The sequence below is a fragment of the Chionomys nivalis genome, chromosome 4, assembly GCF_950005125.1.
Source record: "Chionomys nivalis chromosome 4, mChiNiv1.1, whole genome shotgun sequence".
Taxonomy (NCBI): Eukaryota; Metazoa; Chordata; class Mammalia; order Rodentia; family Cricetidae; genus Chionomys; species Chionomys nivalis.
In genome coordinates this window covers 38,215,906-38,231,046 of record NC_080089.1, presented here as the reverse complement: position 1 = coordinate 38,231,046, position 15,141 = coordinate 38,215,906, and the positions used below count along the sequence as shown (strand labels likewise).

General features: G+C 37.5%; 2 protein-coding genes across 2 annotated transcripts; both read left to right on the top strand.

The window, feature by feature from the left end:
- Window positions 1–2,665: 2,665 nt before the first annotated feature.
- On the top strand, window positions 2,666–3,619 carry LOC130873244 (olfactory receptor 1537-like). The gene has a single exon (XM_057767934.1). The coding sequence runs from the start codon at window positions 2,666–2,668 to the stop codon at window positions 3,617–3,619; it is 954 nt and encodes a 317-aa protein (XP_057623917.1).
- A 9,643-nt stretch (window positions 3,620–13,262) lies between these two features.
- LOC130872447 (apelin receptor early endogenous ligand-like) lies at window positions 13,263–13,424 on the top strand (the record flags this gene model as incomplete). Its single annotated transcript, XM_057766344.1, has 1 exon — window positions 13,263–13,424. A coding segment is annotated over one exon (162 nt), but the record flags the coding sequence as incomplete, so codon positions are not given.
- Window positions 13,425–15,141: the final 1,717 nt, after the last annotated feature.

Sequence of the window (15,141 nt, the reverse complement as noted above, 5' to 3'; positions counted from 1 at the left end):
AAAATTACTGGGCAGCACAAACTGGGCATTATGGGTAAAAAAGACACAAGGGTGGCTAGATCTTAGATGATTTCAGAGAAGAGTTGTCGATAATCTGACCATAATATAGGAAATTCTTGATAAACAAATGTAAAAATAGACAAAAACTTACCAGATAATTCCTACTATGCATGACTTTATAATAATAGAGTATTTTCACTGAATATGATACTAGCATGAAACATTTAAAAATAAGAAAACCTTAAGAAAAGCACAAAACCGTAAAGTTACCCCATCTATGGAATTATAAACAACACATGAAATACTTTCAAAGGAATATTATAGCTTTAAGGAATATATTATTTTAAGGTATATTAAAATGGAGTTTGTGGGTTATTTATAGAAACAAAAATGCTAAAATGAATAAATTTTGAGGTACTGGCTGAAGTTTTACTTAAAAATTAAGTAGCATCAGGTGTTTGGGCACAGTCCTTGGCAACCAAGGTGAATAGGCAATAGAATTGTGAGTTCTAGGCCAGCCTGGGCTACAGAGTGAGCTGTGTCTCAAATAAACAGTAATAGACAAAGAGAAAAAAAAAACTATCAAAGAATCATAGAAAGAAAAAAAATTGATGAAGCATAAATGAAGTACAAAAAGAGAACTTTGAAAATCAGCATAGCTATGTAAATTTATTTATTAATTAATGAAATCAGAAAAATTCCAGAATGTGAAATCTTACAAATAAATCATACTTTACCTATATGAAAAGAGTAATCACTGTTTAAAATGAGTCACACACACACACACACACACTGAATACTGTCATCGTCACACATCTTATGTCCCATACACCCCCATTTTACTTACTACTCACTACAAATCTCTTTACCATATTTACAACATTTTTCTTGTGTTTTGTGACCTGTTCATCTTAACCATGTCAGCATGGTGATTATAAGCTTAGAACTATTCATTGGAATATAGGGATCGTGACGGTAAGTACACAACTGAAGACAATGTTTGTTCATTCTAGAAACTATGAGTGACCCAAAGACCAGTGGGAGGGGAGGTGTCAAATCCTCCACACCCACCATAATCTGTGAGGAACTATTTACAGGATTAGTCTATATGGGCCATGGAGGCAGCCACTGCTGCTGTGAAATCATAATTTGGCCGGATCATTATGACAGGAGAGTTTTTCCATAGATATTCTCCATATTTTTGTCTCTTATATCCTTTCTGGGTCCTCCCATTTTATGATTAGCATATTTGTATGCTTTGTGCTTTCTTTATTTTGTGTGAGATTCTAAGAAATCTTAACATTGAAGTCTTATAGAGCTGCCCAAAATTTCTTCAATATTGTCTCCATGACCTTCTATCTCACTCTGTCTACTTCAACCTGAGTCATTTATTGAAATTTATGTTGCTATCTATGCAAGACTACAATGTTTACATATTAAATACATTTCAATTTTTGACCTTTTAACAAACATTAATTCAGTTAGAGATTCATTTTGTGGAAACAGTAACTAATTTGTCCACAGTTCTTTAGGATAGAGGAAAATTACTGTATTTTTTCTGCAATATATATTTCTGCATTGCGGACTTTATTAGTCCGCAAGAAATAAAGGAAAATATACAAACTGAGCTGAGGCTAGTTCTCTAATTTAATGTGTAGAATTGCAGGTTTTTCACTTGAGAAAATGTCAACATGATGTAACAAACCAAATCATACTGTGGATGTTTTAGTGATAAGATGATAGTATTACTTATTTCTTTACATGTAAAGTAATAAAAATGCATTGTGCTAGCCAAGAGCGTCATTAAGTGACTGGGAGTGAGTGTGGATACTTTGTCTCCATGGCCTCACTATTTAACCACTGTTGATTGACTCTGTCGCTCTCAAGAACTGGGTCACAAACAGAAAACTCTTCCTAATGGAGCGCCATGCATTTAGTACATAATCCTAGGAGCACCATGCATCCAGTGCCTCATGTAACAGTTGCTCCAGATGTCATTTCATTTTCACACTTGGAAATTTAAAGACTTTATGTATCTTAAGAATTAAAAAGCAATGAAGATTTTTGAAAAAAAGAGCTCCATAATTATTCTCGTGAAATTAGATTTTGGATAATAATTCATTGGTTTTAGGGAAATTTGCTTCCACAACCGTGTCTGTCACTTTTCTTCATTGATACCCACTCTAATTCTCAGTTTATGTACACTGATTTGATATCATAAAATTTACCAATGTTTGAACATAGTGATAATACATTATATGGATTTTAGTTTTAATTTTTGTAGGATAAGTTTAAAAATTAATAATAAAAGATAAATCTCAAATGATCCATTAAAGTAATTATATATAGAGAAAAATATTCTAAGGTAGGAAATATTTATATGTGAATAGTGTATACATGAAAAGTTTAATAAAGTCACTCTGACAACATTATATATACACATACCCCCACATGTACACATACATACACACACACACACACACACACACACACATATTATTTGGGGCAGCATTTCTTTGTGCAAGCTTGTCTCTTTACAACTACCTCTGTTGAATAGGCTGGCCTTGAACTCACAGTTTGCCTGCTTCTTCCTCCTTAGTGCTGGTTAAAGACTTAAGCTACCACTACATGGCTCAAGCAAATCTTTTACTCCTTCAGGATCTGAATGACAAATATGGCAGCAGGGAACAATTGCACAGTGACTGAGTTCTTCTTGGCTGGGCTCTCAGAAAAACCAGAACTCCAGATGCCCCTCTTCCTCCTCTTCTCTGGAATCTATGTGGTCACTGTAGCAGGGAATCTGGGCATGATCACACTGATTGTGCTCAGTTCCCACCTGCACAACCCCATGTACTATTTCCTCAGCAGTCTGTCCTTCATTGACTTCTGTCAGTCCACTGTGGTTACTCCTAAAATGCTGATGAGCTTTTTGTCAGAGAAGAACCTCATCTCCTACTCTGGATGCATGACTCAGCTCTATTTCTTTATAATTTTTGGCATTGCAGAGTGTCACACACTAGGTGTAATGGCATATGACCGCTATGTGGCCATCTGTAACCCCTTGCTTTACAATGTAACCATGTCCTATCAAATTAGCGGTGCCCTGATTTCAGGAGTGTATATTTTTAGTGTGTTCAGTACTTCAGTTCTCACAGGCTTTGCATTAAAGACTCGGTTCCATGAATCAGGTGTGATCAACCACTATTTCTGTGATCTTCCTCTCCTCTTGAAGCTTGCATGCTCTAATACCTATATCAGTGAATTGTTGATTCTAGTTTTTGGTACAGTGAACATCTTTGTCCCTATTCTCACAATTATTACATCCTACATCTCCATCATTACCAGCATCATGCGTATCCGTTCCACTGAGGGCAGGTCCAAAGCCTTTAGCACCTGTAGCTCTCACATCTCTGCTGTTGCTGTCTTCTATGTTTCTGCTGCATTTGTGTACTTACAGCCATCATCAGTCAGCTCCATGGACCAAGGGAAAGTGTCATCCGTGTTCTATACTACTGTTGTTCCCATGCTGAACCCATTGATTTACAGTCTGCGGAATAAGGATGTCAGCGTTGCCTTGAAGAAAATACTTCAAAGAAAAAAAATCATGTTTCAGAAGTAATGTGAAGATAATTTATTAGAGAAAAGTTATCCACAACTACATAGTTTGAATTGATATAATTTATTTTATTATAGTTTCAAGAATTATTACTCATTTTCTAGGATAATTTGATAATTTTTATAAATATAAATTTCAATTTTAATTTTCTATGCACATATTATCTTTTTTCATAGAATAAATAATGTTAAGGATGACATGAATTCATATGCCCATAATGTTTATTACCTTATGCTATATATGTTTTTGCTTTTGATAAAAATTACTTTAAAAATATTAAACTACATTCTCAATTACAATAAACCTGATACTTTTTTATTTGTTTATAATTCATTTTTGTGACCTTTATGTGTAAGTGCTGTAATTACATCATTCGCCCCACCTCCCTCTAAGCACTCCTGAGCTCCCCCTGCTCTCTGTCCAATGACCGGCATCCTTTCCTTGAATTTATGTGTGTGTGTGTGTGTGTGTGTGTGTGTGTGTGTGTGTATTAATTCATATATATTAGGGGGATTGTCCACAAGAATACGGTTGACTGAGTTTTTTGTTCTGCCTAGTTATCACACTTGTTAAGTCTCAAAGAAATCACACAGAGTTCTACATTAATTATAAACTGACTGGCCCATTAGCTCAGGCTTCTTATTAACTCTCATAACTTATACTAGCTGATTATTCTAGTATATGCTAGCCACATGGCTTGGTACCTTTTTTCAGTGAGGCAATCAAATCTTTCTTCTTCTGTGGCAGACTCACAACTACAGAAGAATGGGCTTCCTCCTTCCCAGAATTCTCCTGTTCTCATTGACCTGCCTCTACTTCCTTTTTTGTTGTTCCAGCTATACTTCCTGACTGTCGACTGGCTAATCAGTGTTTATTTAAAATTTGACTGACAGGATACAAACCAATGTCCCACAGCAGAAGACTAATTCTGTTCTTAGTAATAATTAATTGATATAGCTCTTCATCTAATGTTAAAATCCCCTGAGATTTTCTACCTTCTATATTGGTGTGCCAAGTATACAAATTTTGACTCTTGTTTGGCCTTGCAAACCAATACTTGATTGGGATATAGCAGTAAAGCTTCAAAGATATTCTGTCAACAGATGCGTGTTAAACATAAAAATAGAATTCCTTATAATCCTCAAGGACAAGAAACTGTGGAATACACTCATGGTACCTTGAAAACACAACCACAAGAAATAAAAAGGGGGAGTTATATTCCCAGTGACCACATAATATATTAAATCATGCACTCTTTATTTTAAATTTTTAAAATGTGGATGCAGCAGAAAATTCTGTAGCTGACAGATTTTGGCATCCTACCACTGGATCAATTTTTCCATGTGAAGTGGAAGGATCCTTGCATGGGATAATGTATGGGACCTGATCCTGTGTGACTATGGGGATGAAGACATGTGTGTGTTTATCTAGAATGGAGCTCGGTGGCAGTTGGATGATTGGTGTAGATGATAGAAGAGCCTCCTAACAATGCAGAGGGTGAATATGAACGGTGATGGAGGGAAGTATTGGGCATATGTATCTAATCCTTTGATATTACATCCAGTTTTGAGAGAAGGAGCATGGACCATTGTAGTGTTAATAACACTTTGCCATGGTGGAGGTATGTTACTGAAACTCCACAAAGGTTCAGCATCTCAGAATATTCTTGTCTGGTCAGGGAATCAAGGAAATCTTTTTTTTTATTATTATTATTTTTATTCTTTTTTAATTAAAATTTCCACCTGCTCCCCGTTTCCCATTTCCCTCCCCTCCTCCCAAATATTGCCCCCTCCCCCCAGTTTCCTCCCCCTATCCCCACTCCTCTTCTCCTCCCCCCCGCACCATTCCCCCTCCCTCTCGATACTTGTCGGAGCCCATGTGGGTCCAACATAGATTCCCTAACCCGGCTGAAACGGAGTCGCGAGGAATAAAACCGACACAGCTTACAAGGTCATCTTGGAAAAGGCCAGAATGAATCTTTATTCTCGGAACATCTTATATCTACATCCAGTGGGGGGAAAACCCATTAGGCTGTCTCCTAGGCAACCAGGTGCCTGGGCTTAGGTCACGTCCGCATCTAGCAGTCAGGTAGGCCATGAATTAGCATCTCTATAAGACATCCTCTTAGTTACAAAAGGAAGGAAGCACCGAACCTCTGAAACTCTCAAGTCATCAGCTTTAGCCAACATCTCTCCTCAGGTAATCCACATTCTAACAAAAGAAGCTAGGAGCAGCACATCCTGACTTTTGTTAAGGAGGCGACAGCTTGTCTGCAGAGCTATGTGCCTAGCTCAGACCAGGCTAATGGCTACTGTGCCAAACCGAAATATGGGCCCACAAATTCTCTGCCCTGCGGGAAGACGAAGGTCTTCTATCTATGTCCAGGAAGGTGAGCGTCTAAACAGGCTAAGCACCCACGAAGCCAGTTCATGTATTAGGATCGACACCTAGTGCCATTGTCCTTGGCTTCTCATCAGCCTTCATTGTCCGCCATGCTCAGAGAGTCCAGTTTCAACCCATGCTTATTCAGTTCCAGAGAGCTGGCCTTGGTGGGCTCACAATAAATAAGTTCCACTGTCACAGTGGGTGGGTGCATCCCTCGTGGTCCTGGTTTCCTTGCTCATGTTCTCCCTCCTTCTGCTCCTCATTTGGACCTTAAGAGCTCAGACCTTTGCTCCAAATTGAGACTCTGTCTCTACCTCGATCCATCGCCAGATGATGGTTCTAAGGTGATATGCAAGATATTCATCAGTACAGGATAGGGTCATTTCAGGTTCCCTCTCCTTAGTTGCCCAAGGTACCAGCTGGGGACATCTTCCTGGACACCTGCTAACCCCTCTAGAGTCAAGTTTCTTGCCAACCCTAAGATGGCTCTCTTAGTTAGGATATATACTTTGCTGCTCCCTTATCCTCCCTTCCTATATCCAAACCATCCCATTCCCCCGAGCTCCTCCCATCCTCCCCTTCTCATGTTTCTCATCCCATTTCCCCTTTGCCCCTTGCCACCTCACCCGCAAGTTCCCAGTTTTTGCCCTGCAATCTTGTCTACTTCCCCTCTCCAGGTGGATGACTATATGATTTTCTTTGGGTTCACTTTCTTATTTAGCTTCTCTAGGATCACAAATTATATGCTCAATGTCCTTTATTTATGGCTAGAAACCGATTATGAGTGAGTACATCCCATGTTCCTCTTTTTGGGTCTGGGATACCTCACTCAGGATAGTGTTTTCTATTTCCATCCATTTGCACGCAAAATTCGAGAAGTCATTGTTTTTTACCGCTGAGGAGTACTCTAATATGTATATATTCCACACTTTCTTCATCCATTCCTCCATTGAAGGGCATCTAGGTTGTTTCCAGGTTTTGGCTATTACAAACAATGCTGCTATGAACATAGTTGAACAGATACTTTTGTCATTTGATGGGGCATCTCTTGGGTATATTCCCAATAGTGGTATTACTGGATCTTGGGGTAGGTTGATCCCAAATTTCCTGAGAAATCGCCACACTGATTTCCAAAGTGGTTGCACAAGTTTGCATTCCCACCAGCAATGAATGAGTATGCCCCTTTCTCCACAACCTCTCCAGCAAAGGCTATCATTGGTGTTTTTGATTTTAGCCATTCTGACAGGTGTAAGATGGTATCTCAAAGTTGTTTTAATTTGCATTTCCCTTATCGCTAAGGAGGTTGAGCATGACCTTAAGTGTCTTTTGGCCATTTGAATTTCTTCTGTTGAGAATTCTCTGTTCAGATCAGTGCCCCATTTTTTTTATTGGGTTCATTAGCATTTTATAGTCTAGTTTCTTGAGTTCTTTATATATTTTGGAGATCAGACCTTTGTCTGTTGCAGGGTTGGTGAAGATCTTCTCCCAGTCAGTGGGTTGCCTTTTTGTCTTAGTGACAGTGTCCTTTGTTTTACAGAAGCTACTCAGTTTCAGGAGGTCCCATTTATTCAATGTTGTCCTTAATGTCTGTGCTGCTGGGGATAAACGTAGGAAGTGATCTCCTGTACTCATATGTTGTAGAGTACTTCCCACTTTTTCTTCTATCGGGTTCAGTGTGTTCAGACTAATATTGAGGTCTTTAATCCATTTGGACTTGAGTTTTGTGTATGGTGATAGATATGGATCTATTTTCATTCTTCTACACGTTGACAACCAGTTCTGCCAGCACCATTTGTTGAAGATGCTCTCTTTTTTCCATTGGATACTTTTAGCTCCTTTATCAAAAAGTAGGTGTTCATATGTTTGTGGGTTAAAATCAGAGTCTTCTACTCAGTTCCATTGATCGACTTCTCTGTTTTTATGCCAATACCAAGCTGTTTTCAATACTGAGGCTCTGTAACAGTTTGAGGTCAAGGATGGTAATGCCTCCAGACGATCCTTTATTATATAAGATTGTTTTGGCTATCCTGGGTTTTTTGTTTCTCCATATAAAGTTGATTATTGTCTTCTCCAGATATGTGAAGAATTTTGATGGGATTTTAATGGGGATTGCATTGAATCTATAAATTGCCCTTGGTAGAATTGCCATTTTTACTATGTTGATCCTCCCAATCCAAGAGCAAGGGAGATCCTTCCATTTTCTGGTATCCTCCTCAATTTCTTTCTTCATAGACTTAAAGTTCTTGTCAAATAAATCCTTTACTTCCTTGGTTAGAGTTACCCCAAGATATTTTATGCTATTTGTGGCTATCGTGAAGGGTGATGCTTCTCTGATTTCCATCTCTGCTTCCTTATCCTTTGTGTATAGGAGGGCAACTGATTTTTTGGAATTGATCTTGTATCCTGCAACGCTACTAAAGGTGTTTATCAGCTGAAGGAGTTCTTTGCTGGAGTTTTTGGGGTCGCTTATGTACACTATCATATCGTCTGCAAATAATGAAAGTTTAACTTCTTCCTTTCCAATTTGAATCCCTTTGATCCCCTTATGTTGTCTTATTGCTATTGCTAGAATTTCAAGCACTATATTAAAGAGGTATGGAGAGAGTGGACAACCTTGTCGTGTTCCTGATTTTAGTGGAATAGCTTTGAGTTTCTCTCCATTTAATTTGATGTTAGCTGACGGCTTGCTATAAATAGCTTTTATTATACTTAGGAACGACCCTTGTATTCCTAATCTCTCTAAGACCTTTATCATAAAGGGATGTTGTATTTTATCAAATGCTTTTTCCGCATCTAATGAAATGATCATATGGTTTTTTTCTTTCAGATTATTTATATGATGGATTACATTGATAGATTTTCGTATGTTGAACCAGCCCTGCATCTCTGGTATGAAGTCTACTTGATCATAATGGATAATTTTTCTAATGTGTTCTTGGATTTGGTTTGCCAGTATTTTATTGAGTATTTTTGCGTCGATGTTCATGAGTGAGATTGGCCTGTAGTTCTCTTTCTTGGTTGTGTCTTTGTGTGGTTTTGGTATCAGAGTAACTTCAGCTTCATAAAAGGAATTTGGCAATGATTTCTCTGTTTCAATATTGTGAAATACATTAAGGAGTATAGGTATTAGGTCTTCTTGGAAGTTCTGGTAGAATTCTGCATTGAAGCCGTCTGGACCTGGGCTTTTTTTGGTGGGGAGGTTTTTTATAACAGCTTCTAATTCTTCGTGACTAACAGGTCTATTTAGATTGTTCACCTCGTCCTGGTTTAACTTTGGTATATGGTACTTATCTAAAAAAGTGTTCATTTCTTTTACATTTTCCAATTTTGTGGCATACAGGTTTTTGTAGTAAGATCTAATTATTCTCTGAATTTCCTCTGTGTCTGTGGTTATGTCTTCCTTTTCATTTCTGATCTTGTTAATTTGCTTATTCTCTCTCCGCTGTTTGATTAGTTTGGAAATATATTTATATACTAGAACTTAAAACATGCATTGCTTTGCAGAAGCAGTTTTGCTTTTGTTTCCACAGAAATTAAGAAATTATGGATTCATTCCAGGTTAAGGTGGACCATATTTGATCAAGGGAGACCTCCTGAAACTTAACAGATAATATTGCCATCAACAAAGGCAATAGCTGGGCTTCCCAGGATTTAGACATCTCCAAGTTTTTCTAGGACCCTAAAGATACTTTGTCCACAGACAGCAGGAAGCAGGTTGGAGGAAAAGAAACTATTTATAATTAATATTATGCTTCAGAGTGGTTATTCGGAAAATGGTATGTGGGAGAGAAACATGTAGTTATCGCTTTTAAGTTCATTTTTTGGCTGATTTTCATAGCAAGTATATAGATTTAAATGAGGAGTTAAATGATTCTCTTGTTCACTATTTTATTGTGAAATATTCAATTTTTTCATCATTATTTAGAACTTGGTCAAGGATCTCCTGTGTAAAATGTTGTTACTTTACCAATGTAAAACATTTTCTAGCAACAAAGAAGTGTTATAAACAAGACATGAGAAATACTAGAAATACTCTATAAGGGGTGCTAGAAAGGATTGCATGAGGTAGGAAATGGGTACCAATACACATAATTCTTAATTCAAAGTCACAAGTAAATAAATGTTTGTGTGATTACATCTTTGCTTATCACCTCTTTCCAGGACTACAAAATCTCGGACTGGTTAGATAGCAAAGAGAATGACAGAGGATTGGAGATACATGAAAATATTTGAATTCGGTTTCAAAAGTCATTGAATGATAGAAAAATGGATGATCAAATTTTTCTTGTTCAAATTTTTCTTCTATGTAAAAATTTTTTCTTACATAGAGTTTCCAGTAAAGAATGGAAGAAATAAATCAAATAAACCACAGTAGCTGAGGTCATTCTTGGGTTAAGAGAGAAGTCAGAGCTACAGGTGCCTCTGTTCCTCATCTTTCTAGGAGTCTATTTATTTAAAGTTAAGGGAAACCTGGGCATGAACATCTTGATTCTGTTTAGTGCTCACCTGCACACACCTGTGCATTATTTCCTCAGCAGTCTGTCCTTTATTGACTGCTGTCAGTTAACTGTAGTTACTCCCAATATGTTGGTGAATATTATGACAGAGAAAAATGTCTTTTCCTACCCCGAATTCATAGCTCAGTTCTACTTCTTATGTTCTTCTGCTGTTGAAGGATGTCACATGGTGGCTGTAATGACATATGACTGCTATGTGGCTATCTCTAAATCTTTGCTTTAAACGTATTATATCTTATGTCTGTTTGTGGATGATAGCTGGAGTATATGATATGGTCTTACTCAGTGCCTCAGGTCACAGTGTCTTCCAGCCCAGACTCCTTTTCTCTAAGGCTAATATGATAAATCATTACTTCTCTAATCTTGTCCTACTAATGGAGCTTTCTTGCTCTACTGTATTTATCAGTGAGGTATTAGCACTGTCTTCTGTGTATTTAGCATTGTTCTACCAGCTATGACTATTTTTCGTTCTTACATCTTCCTCATTCTCCTCTTACTGCACATTCAGTCCACTGGGGCAGATCCAAGACCTCCAGTACATGCAGCCCCCACATTTTGTCTGCTGCCGTCTTCTTTGATTCTACATTTTTCTTGTACCTTCACCTTCAGTCAGCTCCCTGGGCCAAAGAAATTGTCGTCTGTGTTTTATACCATTGTTGTGCCTCTATTGAATCTCATGGCATGCAGATTAAGAAATATAGTTGTCAAAGTTGCCCTAAAAGTTAATACAAAAGATAAGTTTCCACTAAACAAATAATATCTTTCATTAGCAATAGCACATAACTTCTGGGATTTGTGGGAGGATATACTCTATGACCACTAAATATGGGACTATTGTTAGTATATGATTGTTTGGAAGAAATGTACCAAATATAACAATGGATTCTCACCTTCTTATGCATAGAGAAGTGATAATCTCTTTTAGAACCAGTTTTCATTCAAGATAGCAATCTGGATCACCTGATGACTATTCTTAAAACTTTTTTGGGGTTGGTTAAATTTGCACATATGAACCCTGCTCTGCCTAGGCAAGTGACACTAAATCACATACATTAAGTTGGGAATATATAAATTTCTTTAATATTCCTTGGTTGTCTCAGTGTTGTGTAGATGGCCTTCTTGATCAATTTGCAAATGATTCAAATGGGCAGGAAAGAAACCTCTGTCAACAGTGAGTCACACAGTAAACCCTTTTGTCTATATATCCTTTCTTGTAAGTGTTCAGTGTAGAGTCATTGGCCTGTTTCATACTTCTTTTGAATGTGGAGTTAGAGTAATTTTCTTTTCTCTTTTTTTTTTTTAAATCTCAAGGTCCAAATCATGAGCAGGAGACAGAGCATGAGCAAGGAACTTAGGACCGCGAGGGGTGCACCCACACACTGAGACAATGGGGATGTTCTATCAGGAACTCACCAAGGCCAGCTGGCCTGGGTCTGAAAAAGCATGAGATAAAACCGGACTTGCTGAACATAATGGACAATGAGGACTACTGAGAACTCAAGAACAATGGCAATGGGTTTTTGATCAATTAGGTTTTATATTATTGAAAGGAAGAATGCCATGATTTACTCCATATGTTTGCTATGGTTTTATCTAATTAGATGTTAAGAAAAAGCTTCACACACATGGCTATAGTCTAGGCTGATCTTCTGAGGTTCTCTTTTTCCAGATAACTCTAGGTATATGTCAAGTCATCACCTGAAGTCATTTTTGAGAGTCTCTAATAAAGTGAGTTCTTGACTTTACTCTTTTGGTTTTAGAAACAACACTTAGATCAAAAAAGAGCCACAAATTAAATTATCACCCAAGCATAGATTCAGGATATAAAAAAAAGTAACTTAAAAACAGGTCTGAAAAAATCAAGTCATTTGCTAAAGTGTTTGTATAAAATCATCAAGACCAAAGTTGGATCTCAAAAATATTTTTTAAAAATAGAGGTTACCGTCTAAACAGGCTAAGCTCCCACAAAGCCAGTTCATGTATAGAAGACCTTCATCTTCCTGCAGGGCAGAGAATTTGGACTGCTCTTCAGTATCGAGAGGGAGGAGGAATGGTGTGGGGGGAGGAGAAGAGGAGTGGGGATAGGGGGAGGGGAGTGGGGGGAGGGGGCAATATTTGGGAGGAGGGGAGGGAAATGGGAAACGGGGAGCAGGTGGAAATTTTAATTAAAAAAGTATAAAAATAAAAAATAAAAAAAATATAAAAATAGAGGTTACTGGGTAGCTGCTACCATTGAGTTGAAACATACAGCTAGCCACATGACCGATTTGGTTTTCTTTTCCCTTACAGTTTTAATCTTACGTAATGTACTTAAACCCTTATTTAAATAAAACTTGTTTTGAGAAAAAAATAGAGATGGTGACAGGCAATTGCAAGCACATCACTGGGAGAAAGAAACAAGTATATTGAATACATTGTCCCAGACTAGCCTACTTGGCTAATACCAGGCCAGTGAGAGACCTTGCATCAGAGAAAATGGACAGCCTAAGGAACACTAGAATTTTCCTTTGCCCTTCAAATGTTTATGCATACATATGAACAAAAAAACTCCAATATAGAGTAATCTTGTCTGATGTGATCATTAACCTCCTCTGAAAAAGCTGCTGGCAGCCCTCTGAAGTCTGGCTGTAGAACGCGGGGTGAGCTGGACAGATACTGTTCAGGGTCTTTACAGACTGCTTCTTTACTTGGAGAGCTATTGTTCACTTGTGTGTGAGAAAAAAAAGGAAGGAAGAAAAGTGAGATTTCAGCATTCTTTTTTTTTTTTTTTTTTTATCTTTACAATGAGTCTTCTTTTTATCATCGAACAGAAGCCAGTTAATTTCTCCAGGAAAAGAAAATTACACAGACACCACTGCTTCCGGAGGAGATGCGTTTCACTCCACGCCCGCATGCCCTTCCCCTGAGAAAATTCTGATTTCGTTGGTTCTACTGGAAGAAGAGTGAAAGTTGAGATGACCAACCACCCTAAAACAACCTCAGCATGGCGGTAGTGTAGCAGCTGGGCATACCTACTGAAGCAGTTGTCAGAAAGTGCCTTGGATGGTGTTAGGCTCTCGAGACTGTTCTTCCTGCGTTTTCTTTGACAAGAAAGTAATATAAATGAAAACAGACAGTGTTGAAGCACACTAGCCTGTCCGTCTAACAATCTCCCACCTTTTTCTACATGTTATTTTATTGGCATATATTCATTATACGTGGTGATGGGTTTCATAAAGATATTTACATACAAACGTATAATGTACCTTTACTATATTTACACATATGTACGTCATGTACACTGACTATATTTTCATTACATGTATTGACTTATTTGCATATGTATTCTCCTCTTTCTCTCCCTTCACCTTCGCTTTCGTATACCCAGACAATTTCGATTCTGTTTTAATGGCATGTACAAGTGAGTGACTTTATTGCATATTATTATTCTTACATGTATTAAAAAAAGACTTCTTTAATATAAAAAAAATACTTCAATATAAAGAGACAAATTTATTAGTCTTCTTCTTTCTTAAATGCATTTCTGTAATCCCACATACCTTGATAGATGAGGCATGAGTCCTTAAATACAAATTACAGAGCTGGATATGATATAAAATTAAAGTTTTGTATTCTAAGTTTTCAGCAACCTGAGACTGTCTTCTTACTTTATGCGACCAGTTCACTAAACTAAAAGCTGGCCTAATTGCTTATCTCTTATTTCATAAGAAATGTCGAATCTCAATTTCTACTTAGATTTTATTTGTCAAAATATTGGTTTTAATTCAAATGCGTCTCTAAATAAATCTTTACCAACCAATATAGAATTTTCTGAGGACAGAAAAAATTAACCAGTTGGGAAATGACATTTGCTTTCCTTTTAAGGCTTTGCTCCCTAAGAGCTAGAAATCCTTGGAGACTGTGCCACCATGCTATTTGGAGCTGGCATATAAGTCCAGCGTACAGCTTCAGGGTATAGGAGGCAAAACTGCTCAGGTGACTGTTAACGGTGAAACTGTTGCCAACTCTAGAGCTGAAGAAACTCTTGGGGATGTTAAGTATCGTTAGATCAACTTCAAAAATAGCTCTAAGTAAGCACTAGGCCCTGGACTCTCAGCACTGAATACTGTTGGGTGCTGAGCACATCTGCATTAGTGACTTTGTGAATGGAAAGTAAAACTTGGTGTTTTGGAGAGGAGGGTGAGTAATGAGTCTAAAGGTTCCACTGTGCAAAGTCAGGAATACACTGCTTACTGGACTCTTTCATTCAATTATGCTTGGAGTAATTTAAAGCTTATTAAATGCACCAACCCCTTGCAAGTCCTGAAAGTATAGATGTAACCCATCACTTGCATTCTGCTTTGACTCAGTATAGTAACATGCTACTTAGATATTAATTTTCTAGTATTCAGTAGGAAGGTTCTGCCAGTTATGCTGAATTGGATAATGTTGCAGGATATTTTAAATTTAGAGGAGATTTAAAATGAAGTAAACAGTTTCCAGGTAATTGGTTAGACAAACTGAAATGGTCTGTTTGCCTTCCTGACTGAACAGATTTTATGTCCAGGAATAAGTGTCTAGTCTTTATTTCATTCAATATTTATGTAATTAAATAACTTCGATCTCATAGTCATACACCAAATG

Coding starts and splice junctions, on each gene's coding strand:
- LOC130873244 (XM_057767934.1), top strand. CDS start 2,666: ATGACAAATATGGCAGCAGGGAACAATTGCACAGTGACTGAGTTCTTC.